The sequence below is a fragment of the Leopardus geoffroyi genome, chromosome E2, assembly GCF_018350155.1.
Source record: "Leopardus geoffroyi isolate Oge1 chromosome E2, O.geoffroyi_Oge1_pat1.0, whole genome shotgun sequence".
NCBI classification, from domain to species: domain Eukaryota; kingdom Metazoa; phylum Chordata; class Mammalia; order Carnivora; family Felidae; genus Leopardus; species Leopardus geoffroyi.
The window spans coordinates 7,681,314-7,696,884 of NC_059335.1; the positions used below are offsets into that span (position 1 = coordinate 7,681,314).

The following is a 15,571-nucleotide window of genomic DNA, read 5'->3' on the forward strand; positions in this document are numbered from 1 at the left end:
ACCAAAAAACTTTTTAAAGTGTTTTTCTACTTATTATAAAAGTAATTTTTTGTTCATTAAAAAAATATGGAAAGGGGAGCCTGGGTGGCTCAGTCGGCAGGCGTCCGACTTCAGCTCAGGTCATGATCTCCCGGCTCGTGAGTTCGAGCCCCGCATCGGGCTCTGTGCTGACAGCTCAGAGCCTGGAGCCTGCTTCGGATTCTGTGTCTCCCTCTCTCTCTGCTCCTCCCCCGCTCCCACTCTGTCTCTCTCTCAAAAATAAATATTAAAAAATATTTTTTTTTACATATGGAAAGAGGGGCAACCGGGTGGGTGTCTCAGTTGGCTGAGTGTCCCGACTTCGGTTCAGGCCATGATGGCCCCACGTCGGGCTCTGTGCTGACAGCTCAGAGCCTGGAGCCTGCTTCAGATTCTGTGCCTCCCTCTCTCTCTGCCTCTCTCTCTCTCTCTCTTTCTCAAAAATAAATAAACATTAAATTTTGTTTTAATATATGGAAAGAATAAAAATTTCCCATAATCCCTACCAAGCTCACTACCAAGAAGAGCTTGGAGTAGTTCCTGACAGTCTTTTCTCGGTGCATAGATGAGAACACCTAATTCTTCTGCTTCTTTTTAAAGTTCTACAAAGTCACAGGGCTCCTGGCTGGGTCGATAGGGGGTGGAGTGTGCAACTCTTGATCTCAGGGTTGTGAGTTCGAGCCCCACATTGGGCATAGAGATTAGGTAAAAAAAAAAAAAAGGATTTATCTATCTATTTAAGTTCATTTATTTTGAGAAAGGGAGAGAGCACAAGCATGGGAGGGGCAGAGAGAGAGGGAAAGGGAGAATCGCAGGCAGGCCTTGCTCTGACTCGGGGCTGGATCTCCCAAACCATGAGATCATGACCTGAGCCAAAATCCAGAGTCAGCCGTGTAATGAACTGAGCCACCCAGACGCCCCCAAAATGAAATCTTTAACGTAGAATCCTACGAAGCCATGACTGCATGGAATGCTGTTTAGAGTTCTCCATTTCCCCCTTAAGATTACAATGAAGCGTCCCCCCAAGGCATTAACTAGGCTTCAGAAACGCCATCTGATGGCTGCGTGATCTCAGTGTACCCAGCACCATGACTATGAGGGAGAATCTGGTAAGATTCCGCCTCCCAGGCCCAGCCCAGCACTGCCCCCCACCCCCCCCCCCCGTGACCCCTCAGCCTCAGCCTGAGAGAGGGCGGCCAAGTTCAGGGGTTAAGAGCTGGGACTCTGGGGGCAGGCAGCCTCAGTTCCATCCCAAGTCCGTCCTGTGTGACCTTGGATCAGTCACTGCCCCTCTCTCTGCCTTCTGCTAAGATGGAGATAATTCATAAACCCCCAAGTGGAACCCTTGAGGCCAGATGTGTTTTGGCATCTGATGTTAGGACGGCGAGGCACTGGGGCGCCTGAGTTGGACGTCCCACTCTTGGGTCTCAGCTCAGGTCGTGATCTCACAGTTCGTGGGTTTGAGCCCCGCATCAGGCTCTGCACTGACAGTGTGGAGCCTGCTTAGGATTCTGTCTCTCCCTCTCTCTCTGCCCCTCCCGCCCCCCCCCCCAAACATAGATAAACATTTAAAAAATCTTTAAAAAAAGAAAAGAAAGGTGAGGTACTAATGCGCAGCATATATCTGATAGCACCTCCTGGCTCTTCTCAACCTCATCAAGTGTGGGAATATTTCTAGAGTGAAGTGTTTGAATAGTCACATGAGTGGGATCAATAAAAGCTTTAAATAGCCTCCCCCAAGTTCTGATCGGGCCCTACCACCCAGTGGCATTTGGTGCCAAAGTTATGAACAATCTTCTGGTTTTCACAGCTTGATGGATTTCACAGTTGCAGATACTGAGTAAGTACCCATCTCGTAGGACAGTTTGTCGGATTAAATGAGTTGTTGCCCATAAAGCATTTAGAACGGTGTCCCGTGCCAGAGAAGGGCATGTTAACTGTTGGTGTAAGTATTTTTAATCCTTTTTTTATTGCGGTGTAATTTACATACTGGAGTGTAATTTACATATAATGGAATGCCCCCGTTTTATCTAAACAGTGAGGGGAGGTCTGACCGTCTTATTCATCCACGTAGCCACCGCCCCAATTGGGAACATTTCCATCATCCCCAGAAAGTTCTCTCACACCCCTTTCCCGCCTGGCCTGCCCCCCCCCCTCCCGCCACACACACACACACACACACACACACACACACACACACTCAGAGAGGGCCTCTTAGCACACGAATGACGTGGAACGGACGGGACCCTACCACACGCGCCTTCTTGGGCCTGGCTTCTTTTGCTCAACGCGATGCCGGCCCACGAGATTCGCGGTGTGTGTGGATAATCGTGTTCCACCGTGCAGACGGACGGACACACAGCGTGTGCCTCTCCAGGGCTGACAGACATCGGGGTCGTTTCCGGTCAGGCGGTCACGAACGCAGATGCCGTGAGCGCCCATCACAGAACCTTGGATGGGCAGCTGCTGTCCTCTCTCCTGGGGAAAAAAAGACTCGGGAGTGGAAGGGCCGGGTGGTGTGTTGGGGGGGGGCGGGGGCGGTTGTTTAGCCTTAACCGAAACAATCCAGTCTTTTCCCGAGGGTGGTTTTCCCGTCTGACACTCCCACCAGCGAGGGGCGGGGCCCGCTCTGCGCCCTCGCCCGCCCTCATTCTCGATGACCGGCACTGGCGTCGCTGATCCGTGTCTCCCCTCCCCCACCGCAGGTGATCCGGACCGACACGTTCAAGCACCTGCGGCACCTGGAGATCCTGCAGCTGAGCAAGAACCTGGTGCGCAAGATCGAGGTGGGCGCCTTCAACGGGCTGCCCAGCCTCAACACGCTGGAGCTGTTCGACAACCGGCTCACGACGGTGCCCACGCAGGCCTTCGAGTACCTGTCCAAGCTGCGGGAGCTCTGGCTGCGCAACAACCCCATCGAGAGCATCCCCTCGTACGCCTTCAACCGCGTGCCCTCCCTGCGGCGCCTCGACCTGGGCGAGCTCAAGCGGCTGGAGTACATCTCGGAGGCGGCCTTCGAGGGCCTGGTCAACCTGCGCTACCTCAACCTGGGCATGTGCAATCTCAAGGACATCCCCAACCTGACGGCCCTGGTGCGCCTGGAGGAGCTCGAGCTGTCCGGCAACCGGCTGGACCTGATCCGCCCGGGCTCCTTCCAGGGCCTCACCAGCCTGCGCAAGCTGTGGCTCATGCACGCCCAGGTGGCCACCATCGAGCGCAACGCCTTCGACGACCTCAAGTCGCTGGAGGAGCTCAACCTGTCCCACAACAACCTGATGTCGCTGCCCCACGACCTCTTCACGCCCCTGCACCGCCTGGAGCGCGTCCACCTCAACCATAACCCGTGGCACTGCAACTGCGACGTGCTGTGGCTGAGCTGGTGGCTCAAGGAGACGGTGCCCAGCAACACGACGTGCTGCGCCCGCTGCCACGCGCCCGCCGGCCTCAAGGGCCGCTACATCGGCGAGCTGGACCAGTCGCACTTCACCTGCTACGCGCCCGTCATCGTGGAGCCGCCCACGGACCTCAACGTCACCGAGGGCATGGCCGCCGAGCTCAAGTGTCGCACGGGCACCTCCATGACGTCCGTCAACTGGCTGACGCCCAACGGCACCCTCATGACGCACGGCTCGTACCGCGTGCGCATCTCCGTCCTGCACGACGGCACGCTCAACTTCACCAACGTCACCGTGCAGGACACGGGCCAGTACACGTGCATGGTGACGAACTCGGCCGGCAACACCACGGCCTCGGCCACGCTCAACGTCTCGGCCGTCGACCCCGTGGCGGCCGGCGGTGCCGGCGGCGGCGGCGGCGGCGGGGGCGGCGGCCCGGGAGGCGGCGGCGGCGGCGGCGGCGGAGGGGGCGGGGGCGGCTACACCTACTTCACCACCGTGACCGTGGAGACCCTGGAGACGCAGCCCGGAGAGGAGACCCTGCAGCCGCGGGGGACGGAGAAGGAGCCGCCGGGGCCCACGACGGACGGCGTCTGGGGCGGGGGCCGGCCCGGGGACGCCGCCGGCCCGGCCTCGTCGTCCACCACGGCGCCCGCCCCGCGCTCCTCGCGGCCCACGGAGAAGGCGTTCACCGTGCCCATCACGGACGTGACGGAGAACGCCCTCAAGGACCTGGACGACGTCATGAAGACCACCAAGATCATCATCGGCTGCTTCGTGGCCATCACGTTCATGGCCGCCGTGATGCTCGTGGCCTTCTACAAGCTGCGGAAGCAGCACCAGCTCCACAAGCACCACGGGCCCACGCGCACCGTGGAGATCATCAACGTGGAGGACGAGCTGCCCGCGGCCTCGGCCGTGTCCGTGGCCGCCGCCGCCGCCGTGGCCGGGGGCGGGGGCGTCGGCGGGGACAGCCACCTGGCCCTGCCCGCCCTGGAGCGCGACCACCTGAACCACCACCACTACGTGGCGGCCGCCTTCAAGGCGCACTACAGCGGCAACCCCAGCGGCGGGGGCTGCGGGGGCAAGGGCCCCCCGGGGCTCAACTCCATCCACGAACCTCTACTCTTCAAGAGCGGCTCCAAGGAAAATGTGCAAGAGACGCAGATCTGAAGCCGCCGGGCGGGGGCCCCGGGCCCCGGGCCGGACTGGGACGCTCCCCGCGGCCCCGCCGCCGCCGCCGCCGCCGCCGCCGCTTTCGGACCGCGCAGGGAAGGTCGGGGAAGGAGGGCTCGAAGCCCCGCCCGCGTGCGGACCCCAGGGCGGCCCCCCCTCCCCCCCGGAGAGGACAGGGTGGGGCGCCGGGAACCGAGCCGCCTCCGCGATTCTGGCCTCACCGCCCCCCCCACCCCCACCCCAGCCCCGGCGAAGGGAGGGGATGCGGGATTCGGGAGAAGTGGCTGGAACCCTCCGCTTTTCCGCCTCGCTCTCTCTAGCGACCCCTCCCCGCCCTCCGCCTTCCAGGGGAGAGAGGAGCTTTCCGGGGAGGGGGGGCGTCCTTTCCCCTCGTCCCCAACAACCCTCCTTTGACGGTTCATTTTTTGCAGTTTGACGCCTGTCCCCCTCCTCCCGCCCCTCCGCCCCCCGAAACTGAAGAGACGGACGACGCGCGCGCGGTCAGAGCCTCCGGACACCCTGCCCTGCCCCCCAACTTCGCCCCCCCCCGCCCCCCGCCCTCACCTGCCCCACAGACTCTTTTGATACTGAAGGGAGGTTTGCGTCAATGACTACCTGCTCTGTAATTACTTTAAAAAAAAAACACGGAAAAAGTAAAAAAAAAAAAAATTTTTTTTTTTGGTCATGAAAGCATAGAGGACAGAAAACAGTGAATGCGGGGTGGGGGGGAGGGGGCGGTGCAATGAGAGAGGACGGAAACGTCAGGCGTCAGGGGCCCCTCCCGGAGGGTCGGCAGGGTCAGCACCTCTGGGTGGTCTTAGACCCCCTCCCCCCCCCCCCAGAGCCCCAGAGAGGGGCTCAGTCACCCGGCACACCTGGCCCTTGTGTTTAACCTCCCCACGGCTCACGTGAGCCTCGCCCCCCCCCCCCATGCTCCCTGGTTCCACAGGCTGGGAGGCTCCTTGTTCTGATCCAGGAGCCCAGGATCGAGGTCGTGGGCAGGGCCGTGCTCCCCCCTCGGGGCCTCTAGGGGAAGATCCTTCTTGCCTCTTCCAGCTCCGCGGCACCCCACGTCCCCCACGTCCCCACATGGCCTTCCTTCCGCGCACACTCCGTCTCTCTGTCCGGATTTCCCCTGTTTTATAGGGACGCTGGTCCTACGGCATCAGGGCCCAGCACGACCTCGTCTTCGCGGCATCATCCGCAGAGACCCTGTTTCCGAATCAGGTCACGTGCACAGGTCCTGGGGGTCAGGACTTCAACAGATCCTTTTTAGAGGACGCGACTCGACCGGCCACAGAGCCAAACCCAGAGCGTCGGTCCCCTCTGCCGACCCACAAGGCACTGGGGGGAGAAAGCGAGTCAGGCTGAAGGGGGGGAAGGAGTGATGTGCTCCCGCTGTAGCTGGGCCTGCGGGCCGAGGCCGCACCTCTGTCCTGCTTACGCCGAGGCAGGAGGGGGGGGGACGGTCGGCCCGGGAGTGGGAGGGGGCCGCGCTGTAACTCAGAAGGGCGGGGGCTCACCCAGAGCCCTGGGAGGGACAGGAGCCAGCAGGTGGGTGCCAGCCGGGTCCACCGGGACAGTGCGCAGATGCCGTTTAGTGCTGTCTAGCCGGGCCCAGGCCACTGGAAGCAGAGGGTCCACGGCGTCCCATCTCTCCCCCACCTGGGGCTCCAAAAGCAAATTCCTCCCTTAGGGACCTGACAGCCGCCTGCCTCTGGGGTCTCCGGCCCTGTCTGTCTGCGTCTGTCTGTCCCTGCCTGTCGACCCGGCTCGCCTGTCGCCCCTTTCATGCTCTCTCTCCCGTCCTCGTTCAGTGCGATCCTGGTTGCCATGGCAACACTGCGGCGGTACCAGGTGGCGGCTGGGGGCGGGGAGCCGCGCTGCCGCAGCCTCCGCCATCTCCAGTGCCAGGCACCTGCAGGGTGCGGTGGCCGGGCCCCACTTGGGGGGGACCTGGGGGTCTCCCCAGGCCTCACGGGCTTCTCCTTGGTCAATGGGAGTCGGGGGAGGGGAGGACCGGGTGTGGGAGTGAGAATACAAGATGGGGGGGGGGGGGGGGCTGATGGCATCGTGGCTGGAAGAAGGGTGCCTGAAAGGTGAGAAGTCAAGGTGAACCGAGGGCCGAGCAGACTGGGACGGGGCTGGTGGTGGAAGCTGGGAGGAGCCGGGCTCCAGCTCCTGCTGCCTGTGGGGAGATGGGGCGCGGAGACCAGGCCTGGCCTCCCTGGGAACTCAGGGCGGGCAGGAGATGTGGGCCTGGCCCAGCCGGGACCGAATGGCCACCAGCCCAGAGAAGATGGGGCGGGGCTGGAGGTCCAGGGAGAGGCCCTGAGACAGCGACAGGAGGGAAGGAGAGAGTCAGGGACAGAGAACCAAGGGAGGGAAACATGGAGGGAGGTAGACAAGAAACACGGGCGAGAGGCATGGGGCTGGGCGGGGGTGCGGCAGGGCCAAGGACTGGGCCGGAAACTCAGGAGCAAGGGACGGAGAGCCCAGAGTCCCCAACACCGTCTCCTCTCCCTCACTCCCAACCCTCTCTGCCCCCACCCCAGGCAGGATGCGGTTTCCATGACAACCTGGCCGGGCAGAAAGGGGGGGGCTGGGGACTGCAGAGGAAATTTTCCACATCAGCAGAAAGGGAGGAGGTAGAATGCAGGAAGGAAGGGGCTGGGCAAGGTGAGGGCCCCCCGGGGCCCCGGAACCCCAAGTCCTCGCGCCCACTGCCCCGGGATTCTCACCCACCCCCACCTGGCGAACCTGCACCCTCTCCGCCGCTGCCGGGCCACTGTGGGGAGAGGGGAAGGTTCTGGAGAGGATCAAGGGTCCAATGTCCAAAGATCAGCCACTGCCCAGGCCTGGAGGGGACAGGGGCGGTGAGCAGCTGCCAGAGCTCAGATTCAGGGTCATGGCTTCTGACAGGGTCCCAAGGAGAGTCGGGGTGGTGGGCTACGGCCGCCTTGGTGAGTCACTGACCCTCTGGGCCCCTTCCCGGGCCTCTTTCTGAAGCCCCCAAAACCCCGTGCCCTCCACAAACACACCTTCGTCCGTGTCTTTGTGCCCCGGCCCTGCCCGTGTCTGTCTAAGTATCTTCCGCTCCCCCGACCCCACGGGGCCCCCTCCCCTCTCTCGGTGTCCGCCCCGCCTGTCCCGCCTTCCGGTTTCTCTGTCCTGCACCCAAGTTTTTGTGTGCCCCCCGCCCGCCCCCTGCGTCCATGTACCCCCTCTCTCATCTCTGGCCTTCGCTCCCTGGGTCTCTCTCTCTCTCTCTCCCTCCCTCCTGTCCTTGTCCTTGTCCCCCTCCCTCTGGGTCTCTGTCCCCTCTCTCTGGGTCCCAGTCCCCTCTCTCTGGTCTCCCTCCCTCTCCCCAGGACAGTCCCTTGTTTCTCACCTGCTGACTCAGGGACCAGAACTGGGCCTCGAACTTGTTTTTGTCTGGAATCGCGACCCGGGACGAATGGCAGGGAGCGTGCCTCCTTCCCTGCAGCTCCAGAACCTCGCTGCCCTCGGGGAGAGGTCAGTGATCTCACCATGAGTGGGGCTCCCTGGAGCTCCTGTCCTGGCCTCCCTTAGGTGCTGCGATCGCAGGCCAGTCTCTCACTCTCTCTGGGCCAAACCAGAAGCGGGACAAGCCTGTCCATTCTGCTTCCCCTCTCAGGCCAGGGTGAAGAGGGACAGGCCTCCAGAGACTCTGAGGGAATCTGAGGAGGAGAGGTCCGACACTTCTCCAAGACCCTCCCCCATCTCTCCCTTCTCCCAGGCACCCCGACCTTGTAGTGGAAGTGGCCCATCCCCAAATAATCCAGGAATCTGGGGCACAAATCCTGCGTCACGCCAATCTCCTGGTGAGCCCTGCCCAGTCTGCCTTGGCCCCACGTCACCCCGAAGTGGCATCCATCCCCTGACCTCAGACCCCCCCCCCTCCATCTGCCCCAGGTGGGGTCCCCCTCAGCCCTGGCTGATCAGGCCACAGAGCGGCGGCTCCTGGAGGCCTCGCACCGCTGGGACCATGCTGTGTTTGTGGCCCGGGGGGCCCTGTGGGGCACTGAGGACATCACCAGATTGGACGCAGCTGGGGGCCTCCAGGTGAGGGCCCGCTGGGCTCCCCGGCGATCCAGAGGGGGACCTCCAGAGACCCCCGATCCCCTCACCCTGGCTGTCACTTCCAGAGTCTTCGTGTCACCATGGCCACGCACCCCGATGGTTTCCGGCTTGAGGGACCGCTGGCTGCAGTGCGCAGCACTGAGCATCGCACGGTGCTCTATGAAGGTCCCGTCCGCCGGCTCTGCCCCTTCGCCCCCCGCAACTCCAATACCATGGCGGCCGCTGCCCTGGCTGCCCCCAGCCTGGGCTTTGACCGCGTGGTTGGAGTGCTCGTGGCTGACCTCAGGTGAGCTAAGGTGTGGGGGTTGGGGTTCGGGCTGGGGCCGGGCCAGCCACACTGACCGCCCTGCCTGCCCCAGCCTCGCAGACATGCACGTGGTGGACGTGGAGCTGACTGGCCCCCCGGGCCCCACAGGACGAAGCTTCGCCGTGCACACCCACAGGGAGAACCCCGCAGAGCCAGGCGCGGTCACGGGCTCTGCCACCGTTACCGCGTTCTGGCGCAGCCTCCTGGGTGCGGCCCCCTCCCCAAGCCCTGCCCGCCCCGTGCTCTGCGGAGCTTGGGTCTCCGCCTCTGCCCGGTTCTGCAGCTCTGATTCGGTCTCTGCTGACTGATCTTTATTTCTGTGTCTCCACCTTCTAGTCCACGACTTTGAATCCTTATGTATCTATCTCTGTCCAAGCCTCCTTTCTCTGAGTTTGTGTCCCCCTCTCGCTGGGACCCTGCCACCTCTCTCGCTGCGTGTCTCTGTTCATCCCCCGGGTCTCTGTCCCCCTTTCGGTCTCAGTCCCTCTCTCTAGATCTTCCTCCACCCCACCCTGGTCTGTCCCTGCCACCAGGTGTCTGCCCCTCCTCATCTCTCTGCCCCAGCCTTTTAGTCCCTATATCTCCCCCGCAGGCTGCTGCCAGCTCCCCTCCAGGCCGGGGATCCATCTCTGCTGAGAAGCCGCCTCCTTCCCTAGTGGACATCTTCGTCTCATTTACGGCCCCCCACTACCAGCCCGCTGCTGCCCTGGCCTCGGTTACCCCGGCCCTTCCTCCTGGCTCAGTAAACATTGGAGACTCTTCTCCCTACAAGCCCTGATGTCTCCGGTCCCTCGCTGCCGTCCTGTGACGTCACGCGGCGATCTCACACTAGCATTGGCGCCATCACGGGGGAGGAGCACTCGCGGGAGCTACACTCCCGGAAGCTCTCGCGAGAGCCTACCCACTACATTTCCCAGAATCCTCTGAGCACCAGGGGGCGCGGCCGTGCGCGAAGGGGCGGGCTTCTGCACCGCATATTTCCGGGATTCACGGCGGGAATGGCATTGCAGCTCCGCGTTCTCGGGGCGGCAGTGGACTTCCGGGCCAAGCTGCCCGGAAGTTGCCTGAGGGGCAAAGGGCCTTCGCGGGGGCCGCCGGAAGCTGTAGTCGGGGCACGCGGGGGCCGCCGGGAGCTGTGTGTGTCGCGGCCGCCCAGTCAGCGTCGTGCTGCCCGCCCCGCACTCGGAACCCACAGCCGCCGCCCAGGGGGATGCGGGAGCCCCTGGTTTCGGGGAGCAGAGAGGCAGGCGGGGTGAGGGGCGTTGCCAGGCAACGGGCGAGCGCCGTGGTTGGGGTACGGGTCGGGGAAAGGGCTCTGTTCCTTGGTGTCCGGGGAGGGGGCCCTGTTGCCGAGTGATGGGAGAAGAGAACCCCGTTGTTTGATAGGGGAGGGGAGTCTTCTGTTGCTAGGCGACTGGAAGAGACCCTGTTACCTAGAAACAGGGGAGGAGGGTTTCTCCATTGCTAAGTAACCAGAGAAGAGACTTGTTACCTAGAGGGGCGGGGGTCCTCTGTTGCTACGTAACCAGAGAGGGCGCCTGTTACCTAGGGACAGGGGAGGGAGGTTGCTAGGTGACCACCGGAGGGACCCTTTCTCTTAGGGATGTGGGGAGGGGGGGCGGTCCTCTGTTGCTAGGTGAGTAGTAGGACAGCCTTTTTCCTAGTAATGGGGAATGGAGGTACCCTGTTGTCAGGAGAGCACCTGGGGAGCAGGGTCAGGGGCCTCGTGTCCCCTCAGGCTGCCCTAAGACCCCAGCTCGGTGGCAGTGCCCCCCAGGGCCCGCTGGCAGGTTGGGCCTCCAGATCCCAAGCCCCTGAGTACCTTCTCCCCCCCCCCCCCCCCCCCCCAAGCAGGAGCCGAGGACGGTATGTCCCAGGCCCCAGGAGCACAGCCGAGCCGGCCCTCCGTTTATCACGAGCGGCAACGCCTGGAGCTGTGTGCCGTCCACGCCCTCAACAACGTTCTGCAGCAGCAGCTCTTTAGCCAGGAGGCTGCCGACGAGATCTGCAAGAGGTGACCATCACCCGCCCTAACCCCTGGAGACACAGGGCTGACAGGCAGAGCGACCCACCCGGGTCTCGGGGCACGGCTGGGACAGAGCCCCGGGGCTTTCTGCTGCCCCAGCACCCACCTGGGGAACCCCGGGACTGAGAGATGGAGAGGTTGCCTCTCACACCCGTCCTTGGCCATGGCCCCGGCCCCGGCCCCAGCCCAGGCCTCTCCTTCCCTTATCTGGACCCTCATCCCCTCCAGCCTCTTAGCTTCTGGTTTTTCTCTGCCAGTCCGCGCCACACACGGCCCCAGTGCTGACCCTGCCCTCCCTCACAGCCCTCCTGTGGCTCCCCAGCAGCCCTGGGAGAAGTCCCAAGTCATGCAGCCTAATAGCCAAGGCCCTGCATGCTCTGGGCCCCACCTTCCTCTGCAGTGTCCCATCTCATTGTACCCCCCCCCCCAAACCAGATGCCTCCCCAGTCCCCAAAGGAGCCCTACTACGATGCCTCCGGGCTATGCCTTCTTTCTGGCACAGCTTCCTTCTCTCAGCAGCCCGGAATGTTCCTCCTCACCATGCAAGATGTCAAACATCGCTTCTTTAGTATTGCTCTGCCTTGTCTCCTCTCTGTCCCCGCAGCCCCCACCCTGGCTCAAACCCATCATCTCCCAGATCCTCCCTCCTGCCAGTAACACACACGATGCTACACCCAGAGATGACCCTGTCTTCCCCACTCTTACAGCCCTCCCGTGGACCCCCAGTATCCGCAGGCAGAGTCCCAGCCCCTCAAACTGAATATCGCAGAATTTATTCATCTCTGTCATTCACGACAGGGACCCATCAACTCTTTTACACCAAGGCCATGCTGGAGACCCAGAGATGAGTCCAGTGTGAGCCCTGCCCTGAGGGAGGCCAGGGAAACAGAGGCACAGGAAAATAATACACAGACTTTTCCTCTCCGGCCCCTCCCCCTGCCCTGCCCACCAAGGGCCCAGAGAAAGAACAAAGGTGCCACTGTTTGGAGAAGGCAGGACCCAGACAGCCAAGTGGTGGCGGGGTGGGCCCCCTGAGCTGGGGGATAGCAGGAGGAAAGACTGAGAGGGGAGCACAGGAGATGTGGTTGGGGACAGGTGGCTGGGAGGGGGTGGGGCGGGACTGAGGCTAGGAGGCCAGCTGAGGGACTAGGACTTTATCCTGGGGTGACAAGGCACCAGGGAGGGCAGGGAACAGGGGAGCGGTGGGGTCAGTGTCAGGTGTGGAAAGAGCCCCTGGGATCGGAGGGGAGGCTGGAGGCTGGATGAGGATCCAGGTGGAGGAGGACAAGACCTGAGGCGGGAGGGGGCGGGGGAGGGGAGAATGTGGTTACTGGACGGGGCAGAGAGAGTCGGGGACAGGAGGAATCAGGCTTGGGGCTGATGAGCCACGCGGCTGCGGAAAGGGAAGAGTCCAAAGGCTGGGTGACTCAAGGGCCCCGGGACTCTCCTGCGTTGTGGGGAGGATGAGACCTTTGCAGGGGCCCCGTCTCAGGCTCTGACCCTCCCCCGCCCAGGTTGGCCCCAGACTCCCGGCTGAATCCCCATCGCAGCCTCCTGGGCACCGGCAACTATGACGTCAACGTGATCATGGCCGCCCTGCAGGGGCTGGGCCTGGCCACCGTGTGGTGGGACCGAAGGAGGTGGGACCCCAAGCGCTTCATCATGTGTGCTGAGCCTGGCACATGGGTGCGGTGGGACAGCAGGAGGGGAACCGGTGGGCAGGAGGGAAGAAAGAAGGGGCAGACGGGGGGAAGGTCGGCACGGGTGGGTGCTGGGTGGAGGGCAGGCCGACGGGTTGGGAGATGGTCATCCGGTGACCAAGTGGATGGTAAAAGGGTAGTTGGACGTGTTGAGTAGGTGGTTGGTGGGGGGGGGGGGGGGGGGGGGGTGTGGATGGGCAGAGGAGTGGTTGAGTGAATAAAGGATAGCAAATAGGTGGTTGAGTAGTTAATTGGATGGATGGACGGATGGACGGGTTCCGAGTGGATGCGGACTCGGGAGGATGGTGAGTAAGCCGAGTTGGTGGCTGGCTGGTCGGTTGCGTCATTAGGTGGATGACGTTCGGGTGGACAGTTCACGGGCAGCTGGGTGCGGGGGTGGTTGTTAGACGGCTGGGAGTTTGGGTGCCTGGGTGCTGGGCGAGCGGGAGGAGCCGAAGGGGGCGCTGAGGAGAGTCCTTGGGCAGGCTCGGGGGGCCACTGCTGCCACGCCAGCCTGGGTCCCGTGAGCTCAGTGACGTTGGGCCGGCAGGTGCTCGCTGCGCACTGGACCCAGACGGTGGCGTCCCCACCCCTCCCGCACAGGCCCCTGTCCCAGCTGGCCCTGCCCCAAGTGCTGGGACTGATCCTGAACCTGCCCTCACCCATGTCTCTGGGGCTGCTGTCCCTGCCGCTCCGCCGGCGGCACTGGGTGGCCCTCCGCCAGGTGGACGGCGTCTACTACAACCTGGACTCCAAGCTGCGGGCGCCTGAGGCCCTGGGGGACGAGGACGGCGTCAGGTGAGGGGGCGGAGACTCGGGCTGGGGCTCGGCGACCGACTCCCCCACCCCAGGAGGCAGCGCGCGGGCCCCCGGGCCTCAATCTCCTCCCTTCTCTGCCCAGGGCCTTCCTGGCGGGGGCACTGGCTCAGGGCCTGTGCGAGGTGCTGCTGGTGGTGACCAAGGAGGTGGAGGAAAAGGGCTGCTGGCTGCGGACAGACTGACCCCGCAGAGGAGAGAACCAGGCCACCGTCCGTGCGGTCCCCGTGCATCCACGTCTGGCTCCTGAACGCCAGGGAAGGACCCCGCGGAGGCCCAGCCCCTTTTCCGCACCCCCTGCTCCCCAATGCCGCTGCTGCCTCAATAAATCTGCTGATTTGCTCCCGGCCTGGCCCGCATCCGCCTGGGGGGGCCCCTCGCCTCCGGTTACTCCCGTTTAGCAGAGAGGCCATTAGCCAGGCGGGCACTGCTGGGAGCCCGGAGCCCAGGCGCCGACTCTCCACCACTTCCCGGCTTCTCCAGCTCGTAGGAGTTGCCCACCTCCCTGGGCCTCAGTTTCCTCGTCTATAGCACAGCAGAAAACAGCACAAAGACCCATCCTTGTGAGCTGGTGGGAGAGACCGGGAACAATGTAGAATGTTCAGTGGGGCGCCTGGGTGGCTCAGTCAGTTGAGCCTCCGACTCTTGATTTTCGGCCCAGGTCCTGATCTCATGGTCATGGGATCGAGCCCTGCGTCAGCTGCCACACTCAGCGTGGAGCCTGCTTGGGATTCTCTCTCTTCCCTCTCTCTGCCCCTCCCCAGCTCGCTCACTCTCTCTCAAAACAAACATTTCTAGAATGATCGATGGCATAAGTGCTGAGGAGAAAACAAGTTTCTTGATTCTCAATTCTCCCCCATCAATTGCTCCAAAAGATGACCCCCGGAATTGCCAATATGCTCCGGTAGGTGACAGAGGGCTGCAAAGGTCGCTAATCCACTGACCTGAACGCAGGGAAATTATCCTGCATTATCCGGGTGCCCGAGGCAATTGTGAGGGTCCTTACAGGTGGAGGAGGAGGCAGGAAATTCAAAAAGAAGGCAGCAGGTCAGAGATGCCACGCGGCCGGCAGCCTCGAAGACCAGAAGGGGCCACGGCCGGGAAGCAGGGCCACGGCCGGGAAGCGGAGCCATCTCTAGGGGCCGGAACCGGCAAGGAAACGGATTCTTCCCGGGCCCCGGGGGAAACAGCCCTGCCCAGGACTCCAGCCCAGGGAGGCTCACCGGACTTCCGGCCACAAGCGCAAAGAGTAAATGTGTGTTGTTTAAGGCACTGGCTTCGTTCGAGCAGCCGCAGGAACCAGTACACTGGTTAGGATTCTTCTAGCACCGAGGGCCTCTCCGAGAAGGAGGGAGCTGTGGGGAGGTGCCGGGGGGGGGGGGGGGGGGGGGTGGGGGGAAGGCATTCCAGGCTGAAGGAACAGCCAGCGCAAAGGCCCTGAGGAGGCTGGTGTGACTGGAGCGACGCTGGGCAGGGAGGTGACGGGGAAGACGGTCGGTCCCTCGTGGATTTGAGCAGGAGGTCAGGCACCAGTTAGGTGTCTTCTCTCCACATTCTCACCTGAGCAGGACCCCCCTCCTGTTCTGGGTCTTTTCCCCGGGGGGCCTGCCGTCCCCCATCCCCCCATCCCTCGCTGCCCCTGCCGCTTCCTTGTCCTTGTCCTGTCAGCCATTCACACGGCTCCCTGGCCCTACTTCTGGGTCTGGCCTGTGCTGCTGAAGCCAGGCGCTTGCTCTCAGGCTGGGAGGAAGACATAAGAGGACAGGAAGCACCCCGCCCCCGCCGTCCCAGTTGGGGGGGGGGGTGTTTTAAGGGGGACCTTCAGGGGCCAGGGGAAGATGAGGGAACCTGGGGTTGCTGGCTCCAGAAGGCCAAGAGGGCTCTCCAGAGGGCCAGTGGGAGGGAAGGGGGCCATTCCAGAACCTGAAAGAACTCTCAGTGAAACCTGGAATCCGAGGAGGGCAGTTGTTACCGACGGGTGATGAGGGTGGGTCCCCGCCAGGCCACAAGGCCTCCAAGGGGTCGCTGA

At 63.0% G+C, this 15,571-nt stretch overlaps 3 protein-coding genes and 1 long non-coding RNA gene across 15 annotated transcripts in view; 3 read left to right on the forward strand and 1 right to left on the reverse strand.

Moving 5' to 3' along the window:
- The window catches only part of LRRC4B (leucine rich repeat containing 4B), a 61,237-nt gene extending 56,129 nt beyond the window's left edge, over positions 1–5,108 (forward strand). For all 3 annotated transcript variants that reach the window (XM_045441724.1, XM_045441722.1, XM_045441723.1), the window contains exon 3: positions 2,724–5,108. In XM_045441724.1, coding sequence (XP_045297680.1) covers positions 2,724–4,586 — 1,863 coding nt within the window. In that variant the 3' untranslated portion in view covers positions 4,587–5,108. The remainder of the gene's footprint in view (positions 1–2,723) is intronic.
- Positions 5,109–6,662: 1,554 nt separating this feature from the next.
- ASPDH (aspartate dehydrogenase domain containing) lies at positions 6,663–9,773 on the forward strand. 5 transcript variants are annotated; one of them, XM_045441727.1, is made up of 9 exons: positions 6,669–6,688; positions 7,145–7,268; positions 7,512–7,552; positions 7,961–8,105; positions 8,350–8,434; positions 8,526–8,675; positions 8,759–8,979; positions 9,053–9,207; positions 9,593–9,773. In XM_045441727.1, the coding sequence occupies exons 2-9, from the start codon at positions 7,243–7,245 to the stop codon at positions 9,634–9,636; spliced, it is 867 nt and encodes a 288-aa protein (XP_045297683.1). In that variant the 5' UTR covers positions 6,669–6,688; positions 7,145–7,242; the 3' UTR covers positions 9,637–9,773. The 5 variants fall into 5 exon arrangements, with proteins under 5 accessions (XP_045297686.1, XP_045297683.1, XP_045297681.1 ...); XM_045441730.1 differs by lacking the exon at positions 7,145–7,268 and having other exon boundaries at positions 6,663–6,688; positions 7,993–8,105; XM_045441725.1 differs by lacking the exon at positions 6,669–6,688 and having other exon boundaries at positions 6,732–7,268; positions 7,993–8,105.
- Positions 9,774–10,009: 236 nt separating this feature from the next.
- Positions 10,010–13,884, forward strand: JOSD2 (Josephin domain containing 2). 6 transcript variants are annotated; one of them, XM_045441734.1, is made up of 6 exons: positions 10,010–10,294; positions 10,852–11,014; positions 11,825–11,881; positions 12,541–12,666; positions 13,330–13,524; positions 13,628–13,884. In XM_045441734.1, exons 2-6 carry the CDS (start codon positions 10,869–10,871, stop codon positions 13,725–13,727), a joined length of 624 nt encoding a protein of 207 aa, XP_045297690.1. In that variant the 5' UTR covers positions 10,010–10,294; positions 10,852–10,868; the 3' UTR covers positions 13,728–13,884. The 6 variants fall into 6 exon arrangements, with proteins under 6 accessions (XP_045297690.1, XP_045297689.1, XP_045297688.1 ...); XM_045441733.1 differs by having other exon boundaries at positions 10,011–10,252; XM_045441732.1 differs by having other exon boundaries at positions 10,015–10,294; positions 10,855–11,014.
- LOC123578696 lies at positions 11,781–14,905 on the reverse strand. Its single transcript, XR_006702455.1, has 3 exons — positions 14,766–14,905; positions 14,487–14,543; positions 11,781–14,067 (listed from the first exon to the last, which is right to left on the reverse strand). It is a non-coding gene; the product is annotated as an uncharacterized LOC123578696 (long non-coding RNA).
- Between the last annotated feature and the right edge of the window lie 666 nt (positions 14,906–15,571).

Excerpts from the sequence above, each read along its gene's own strand:
- JOSD2 (XM_045441734.1), top strand. The coding sequence starts at position 10,869 with ATGTCCCAGGCCCCAGGAGCACAGCCGAGCCGGCCCTCCGTTTATCAC. Across the intron at positions 11,015-11,824 it reads GCCGACGAGATCTGCAAGAG|GGACCCATCAACTCTTTTAC; the intron begins GTGACCATCACC and ends CATTCACGACAG. Across the intron at positions 11,882-12,540 it reads GACCCAGAGATGAGTCCAGT|GTTGGCCCCAGACTCCCGGC; the intron begins GTGAGCCCTGCC and ends TCCCCCGCCCAG.
- ASPDH (XM_045441725.1), top strand. The coding sequence starts at position 6,788 with ATGGGGCGCGGAGACCAGGCCTGGCCTCCCTGGGAACTCAGGGCGGGC. Across the intron at positions 8,106-8,349 it reads CTCGCTGCCCTCGGGGAGAG|GCACCCCGACCTTGTAGTGG; the intron begins GTCAGTGATCTC and ends CCCTTCTCCCAG. Across the intron at positions 8,676-8,758 it reads ACGCAGCTGGGGGCCTCCAG|AGTCTTCGTGTCACCATGGC; the intron begins GTGAGGGCCCGC and ends TGTCACTTCCAG.